This window comes from Octopus bimaculoides, chromosome 13, assembly GCF_001194135.2.
Source record: "Octopus bimaculoides isolate UCB-OBI-ISO-001 chromosome 13, ASM119413v2, whole genome shotgun sequence".
Classification (NCBI taxonomy): Eukaryota; Metazoa; Mollusca; class Cephalopoda; order Octopoda; family Octopodidae; genus Octopus; species Octopus bimaculoides.
The window spans coordinates 32789847-32796514 of record NC_068993.1 but is presented as its reverse complement, the minus strand read 5'-3'; the positions used below and the strand labels follow the sequence as shown (position 1 = coordinate 32796514).

Below are 6668 nucleotides of genomic sequence, written 5' to 3'. Positions count from 1 at the left end.
TCTCTCTCTCTCTCTCTCTCTCTCTCTCTCTCTCTCTCTCTCTCATATGCATATGCTCATATCTATGTTCTTGTTGCTTAGCTCAACTTAGTCATGATTCCAGCCAAGACTTTCGATATTTTAATATATAGTATGACATTGTCCAGTGTAATCTTTTTTTTCTGGAGACAGTAGGTATGATTTAAAGGAATTTGGCTGTGATTTCTAACAGCTCAAATGGCCATAGAAAGCTCCATGATGGCCAATAACAATAGAGGCAGATAGTTGCACCTATTGATATGTGGTTATGGCTTCCTCAGAGCAGAGTTTGTCTAACTGGGTTCTGAGGAAACTTGGGTTTCTTTGTAAATTTTGTGGGATTCTGCAAGATAAGGAATTAAAATTTGATTAAATTTAATTTTATGAACAAATTTTATTCAATATTTTCAAACTAAATTTTTTTATATGATTAAAATTTATCTCAATTTTTGTTATATTTCAAAGTCTTATAAAAGTTTATATGACAGAGATTATTTGTAAAATGTAGGTTTGGGTTCCATGATTAAAATTGATTGACATGAAAACAATATGATGAGATACATTGACACATATGTGTATAGTGTTATAAACTAGTATAAAGAAAAGGTGAGATGTCTAAGGGTGAAATGTTTAGATGTGAGAGAAATCCCTACAAATGTGTTGAGAGTTGGTTATGGAATTTTGGTTGTTTTGCCAAGTTTTGTAAGGAGGGAAAATGCAGTTAGAGGTTATGATTATATGACTAAATAGTAGAAAAAGCAGTAGAAAGAACCCAGCTTGGAAACATCAGGGCTGGGTTGTTGTGAGCTAAACTGGTAACTCCATCAGACTTGCTCCTTAGGAGGGTTGAGGGAACCCAGCAGTGCTAAAAATAACTGCTATGAAAGTGATGGTACAAACTATTATTACTCCTTGTGGATTGAGAGAAGGTATCAAAGCAGACCTCAACAGACTGCATTTCTGTTGTTGGAATAGCTGCTCATCATCACAGTAGAATTGTACTGCAGGTACAGGAGCTTCATGTTAATAGTGACAATGGAAGAGGTCAGCTGAATACTGTTAGCACATTAACAACTGATCTACAATAACATCAGAGGAAACAGTAAGTCTGTATAGATAAATGACAGAAAGCAGTAGGGTGGGGCACTTATGTAGTGGAAGTATAGGGGATAGTAGCTCCTGATGACAATAGATTTGTAGTAATGGTTATGAGTAATAGATTACTCATAACCCAGTGAATTATTCTCCTAAAGACACCCAGCTTCTTCTTATCATCCTACTCCTTCTGTTGGTTGATGATGATGGAGCCTGCTCCAAGGAGTATTTTTTAAATCCTTTCTCAAACCACTGGAGTATTTAGAGATGATAGTTATCTCAACTTTTTTTTAAGCTGTTGTACAAGTGAGAGAGACAACTCAATATCAATAACCATCTCCCTCTCCACCATCACAGGTGAATCGAATCCATCAAAGGTACGAGAGGCAGTGTAGGAGTTGGAAAGAATACCTTAGACCAACATAGCTATATCAAATACCATATAACATAATTTTTTGATTTATAAAAATTACCTCCACCTGTCATAGGGAAGATAATCTCAAGATTATCAAAAATTCTCCAAAGTCTTAATTATGACATATCCTCTAGAGGTGGAAATAATTTAAATAAATCTAGAATCCATGTTGGATGTGCCTGTATTTGTCAATGAATTTAGAACTCTTATCCCGGTCATTCAATACCATATCTTACACTAACCATTTCACTTTTATAAATGATGAAAAATAAAGATGAATTATGAAAGTCTACAGTTTGCAAAAGTTGTATGTTCCTGCAAGTGTGACTTTTCCTAGATCCCAGTCTGCCAGTCATTGCTTATCTATAGTAAAGATTATCTGGCTTGTTGGTCACAGAATTTTGGTGGTGCTTTGTGGAAGATTTCCTCCTGAAATGACTAGTTTGACAGTCCCTTTTCAGACAGAGCATACAATCAGTTAGCTCTCTTTAGATGACTTTATAACCAAGATAGAAAGAATGAATGAAGGTGATGTAGATGCATTGATGATGCCTCATTTTGGAAGACAGTATCTGTAATAAGAACTAATAGAGAGCAGAGGGGATTGTTTTAGTCTTGCTGCAGACAAAATCTCCAGTGTTGGGAGAACCAAATGTACCCAGTCCAGTGGTTGTTGGTAGGATGGACATCCACCTGTGAAACATTGATGTGTATTGAGGATAAAAGGGGTTATGACAGTATATGAAAGCCATCCAACCCATAGAAGTATGTACATAGAAAGGATGTTGATGGTGGTGATGATGATAGCAGTGGTGATGATAGTTACAGTTCAAATCCATTTCAATCTTCAGCTGTGTCCATTTACTCAAAATTAATCTTTTACATAAACAAAAATTATGAAACACCAAGGGATTATTGGATTAAAGGCCGAATCTTAAGACAATATATGGCTACATGTTTGTTTGATTGTTTTTTTTTTGTTGGAGTAAATGTTGGCTGCTTTATGTTGTAATGAGGTTGTAAAATCAATTAATAGTGTTAGATGTCTTTTGTAAGTGGAGCTTATTTGTAAGGATCAATAAATAAAATAACTAATAACTCACTAGAAAGGATTATTGAGGATTAGTAGCATTAATAATAATAATAGGGGTAGTAGTAATAGTCATTATCATCATCATCATCATCATTATTATTATAAGCAGTATTAATAATTTCTCATTGTATGTCCTAGAAGGTGTATCAATTTGTAAAAAAAATATATCATGTCTTTTGAGATATATACGTATATTTTTAAATCATCTCCCCCTCTCTCTTTCTGTTATACACACATACAAAAACAAGTATTGCAAGTCATAGTGTAAATATTGTGTTGTGTGGCACCTTGGGCAAGTGTCTTCTACTATAGCTTTGGGCTGACCAAAGCCTTGTGAGTGGATTTAGTAGATGGAAACTGATTGTGTGTACATATATGTATGTATGTATGTGTGTGTCTTTGTCTCCTACCACTGCTTGATAACTGGTCTTATTGTGTTTACGGCAAAAGAGACCGATAGAATAAGTATCAGGCTTAAAAAATAAGAAACAAGTACTGGGGTCGATTCATTTGACTAAAATTCTTCAAGGTGGTGCTCCAGCATGTCCACAATCTAATGACTGAAACAAGTAAAAGAAGAAGCGGAAGAGTTGATTTGTTCATTGGAAAAACACAGAAAGTTTATTACATTTACTTCATTTGTTTGATAATATATTTTCAATTATTACGAAATGTCAAAACCATTTGTGACATTATTTACATTTGACAGATATTTGTCCTCATCAGGTGTCTTGGGGAAATTTCAAACCCGGCTATATTAGCTGAAACATTGTGTTAACAACAAACATGATGTAAACAAATATCTGTCAAATGTAAATAATGTACATAATTCCTCATCCCTTAAATATAGAACTGCATTTATGACATGTTCACTGGCACAATTCTACTGCATCTGTTGACAGTACAGCCCAGTTTTTATAAGCCTCTGTTGTGATGGTGGTGGTGGCATTTCTTTCTTTCTTTCTGTCTGTCTCTCTCTCTCTCTCTCTCTCTCTCTCTCAGTTCCAGTTACAAGTGTGCCAATGTAATCTATATTCTTGTATGTGTTGGTTAGTTTGGGTCTGTGATCTACAGTGTTGTTGCTGTTTGAACTTCCCTCATACAAATCATTAGTTACTTTCAGATTTCATAATCATAACAACAAGCTTATTTTCAGTGCTCAGGTGCACTTTGGCTCATCAGAAAAGGGTAAATGAGGAGACAGAGAAAGCAGTAATAAGTAAAGAAAGATGGCAATGATGTCCCATACATGTATAGTATTAGTGGTTTGGCAAAAGAGACCAATAGAATAAGTATCAGTCTTTGAAGAAATCAATACCTTCGACTAACAATTCTTCAAGGCAGTGCCCCAGCATGGCTGCAGTCTAATGACTGAAATAAGTAAAAGATGTACAGATTGAGAGCAAAAACAGAGAATTAAAGACTTTCAGAAGTATTTTTCACACTCAGATTTGTCAAAGCATGAAATAAATTATTAAATTACTTGTATTTGTTGTCAGCTGTTAAACCATTGCATCCTTCAGAAAGTCCAAGTTTCCTAAAATTTGAGGACACCACTCTTGACGTACCTATGCACCCTACCTTTTTTATGACTCTTAAAGTTTACTTTTATGCCTTGTGTTTTGATTCATAGTGAAAATTATGCAGAAATTAGAGAGGTTAATGAAAAAAAATATTTTATTTGTTGCTGTTGTTGTTTAACTTTGTCAGTTCTGGTCTATGATGATAAGTAAACCAGCTGTGACCTTTCTATCATCTTAAATATATTTAGTTCTTCATTCTCTACTGTTTTCTTTATTTCAATCTCTTAGCATTTAAACCAGCCATATCAGGCCTAGATTTTTTATTGGTCTTATGTTCAAACCAGTCAGATCTGATCTTTCACAATTACCCTGTAATGTCATTCTAAAAATAAACTATCACATCAAAATCTTGGAGCTCTTAGATAACACATGATTAACTCAAAACAACGTGAATAAATAAGCATTACATTTGATGGAGCAATCTGAATGTTAAAAACAATAGGGTGATTCGATGCAGATTTAACTGCTACATCTAGAAGGTTGAGCCACCATATAGGACTGTCCATGTTTATATATATATATATATATATCATCATCATCATCATCGTTTAACGTCCGCTTTCCATGCTAGCATGGGTTGGACGATTTGACTGAGGACTGGTGAAACCGGATGGCAACACCAGGCTCCAATCTAATTTGGCAGAGTTTCTACAGCTGGATGCCCTTCCTAACGCCAACCACTCAGAGAGTATTATGTGGGTGTTTGGAGCCACTTGAAAGTTTTTATATAAAGTTAGAGTGGACAGTTTGTATTACATTTGATAACTATAAAACAGGTCCCTTTTTTATGTCATTGGTGTAAAGTGGTTCAGATAGGTTTTTATGGTAAAGGTTTAATCACGGCATTAAATTAGAATCATTTGAATAAATTTCTGTTACTTTGTGAACTGTGTCTCTGCCTAGTATCTACTGACACACCCCACCACACCATCCATAGTACCCTTTGTTCAGAAGTTTTTAAACTGATGAATAGCAGCCCTGGCCACATACTTAATCTATTAGTAAAACATTTTTTGCTTGTCTTCCTCATTTATTAACAATCCAACAAAATAGAATTTACATCCATAAAAATCTTTCTTCATAATGATGTTGCTGGATAAGTAGAAAATGTTTTAAAACCATATTAACTTTAAAATAGCATTTTGTATCGCTTACTTAATGTGGATATACCATAGAAAGTCAGAAAACTGCAGTATTCATTTCAAGAAAGCATCACTTACAGACATATAGAGCACTATATTTCCATACAAGATGATTTCTTAAGATGAATACTGCAGTTTTCTGGCTTTCTGCTGTATATCCACATTAAGTAAACTATACAGAATGCTATTTTGAACTGATGCTGTTTCCATTGCTAATAACGAATACATCTGAATTTTATTAAACATTGCAATTTGTTTTCCCCCTTTTCAGTCTTTACTGACACCATTGAGAAATAACGACTTTGTTTATTTGTAATACTAATTACAACCCCTCAAAATTAGTGTTATGAATGCTAATAAATCAAAAATATTATTGAGGAACGGGTTTATATTAAGATTATTTTTCTGATTTCTCTACCTTGAATTCAAGTTTTCTCTGAAGACAAGTTTTTAACTTGGATTATTAACCGTTTAGTTACCATTTTTCTATTCAAATACACTGGCCTTTGTTTCAATTAATGTTGAAAGTAATGAAGTATTTCTTAAATTAACTGTGTCTTTATAATGCTGGTGTTAAGAAAAGTGAAATTTTGATGGGAAGTTGCTATCATAGAACCTGGGATGGTTTCAGGTGGGTTGGTATCAAAAGGTTTAAATTTCTGTGCACATGTTAATGTTTTAAATTATTATTGTATTGGCACATTTCTCTGTCTGTCTCTGTCACTCTCTCTCTGATACTAATTTATTCTTCTTTCAGTGTATTCTATCTTTGCCTTCATTGAGTATCTGATGGTATTTTCAAACATCACATTCCATGGTTACACTTGGCTTCTTGACTATAATGGTTATAACCTATGCCTCATAGCAGACGATAGCCTGGTGGAGAACAAGGAAAAGAAAACTTGATTCTTTTACATGCACATGTGCAAACATGCACACATGCATGCACATAATATATGTACCACTTCAGATATAAGGAATTTTAGTTCAGTGTTAATTAGCTATTTTCATTAATTATTTTCCTTCTGTATTATATTTTCTCTCATATAATGTGTGTATATGTATATACATATATATATATGTGTGTGTGTGTGTGTGTGTGTGTGTGTGTGTGTATACATGCATATATGTGTGAAGAAGTAAAAGCTGTGATTCTACACCTCTCTACTCCAAGTTTTACATCTCCAGTTTCTATAGCAACTGACTTGTGACCAAAAGTAGAGATACAAATCTCAAAGAAACAATTATGTAAAATCTCACTTTTTTATTTATTTATTGTTGTTCTTAACTCTGTTATGTATTGATTAATCTTGCTCCCCATG

At 33.9% G+C, this 6668-nt stretch overlaps 1 protein-coding gene across 3 annotated transcripts in view; it reads left to right on the top strand.

Moving 5' to 3' along the window:
• Nucleotides 1-6668, top strand: part of LOC106877874 (post-GPI attachment to proteins factor 2) — a 55134-nt gene that overhangs the window by 24146 nt on the left and 24320 nt on the right. For 2 of the 3 annotated variants that reach the window (XM_014926909.2, XM_052972410.1), the window contains exon 5: nucleotides 6104-6662. The exons of the other annotated variant lie outside the window; for it this stretch is intronic. In XM_014926909.2, coding sequence (XP_014782395.1) covers nucleotides 6104-6252 — 149 coding nt within the window. In that variant the 3' untranslated portion in view covers nucleotides 6253-6662. Of the gene's footprint in view, nucleotides 1-6103; nucleotides 6663-6668 lie in introns of those variants that run through there. 3 annotated transcript variants of the gene reach the window in all.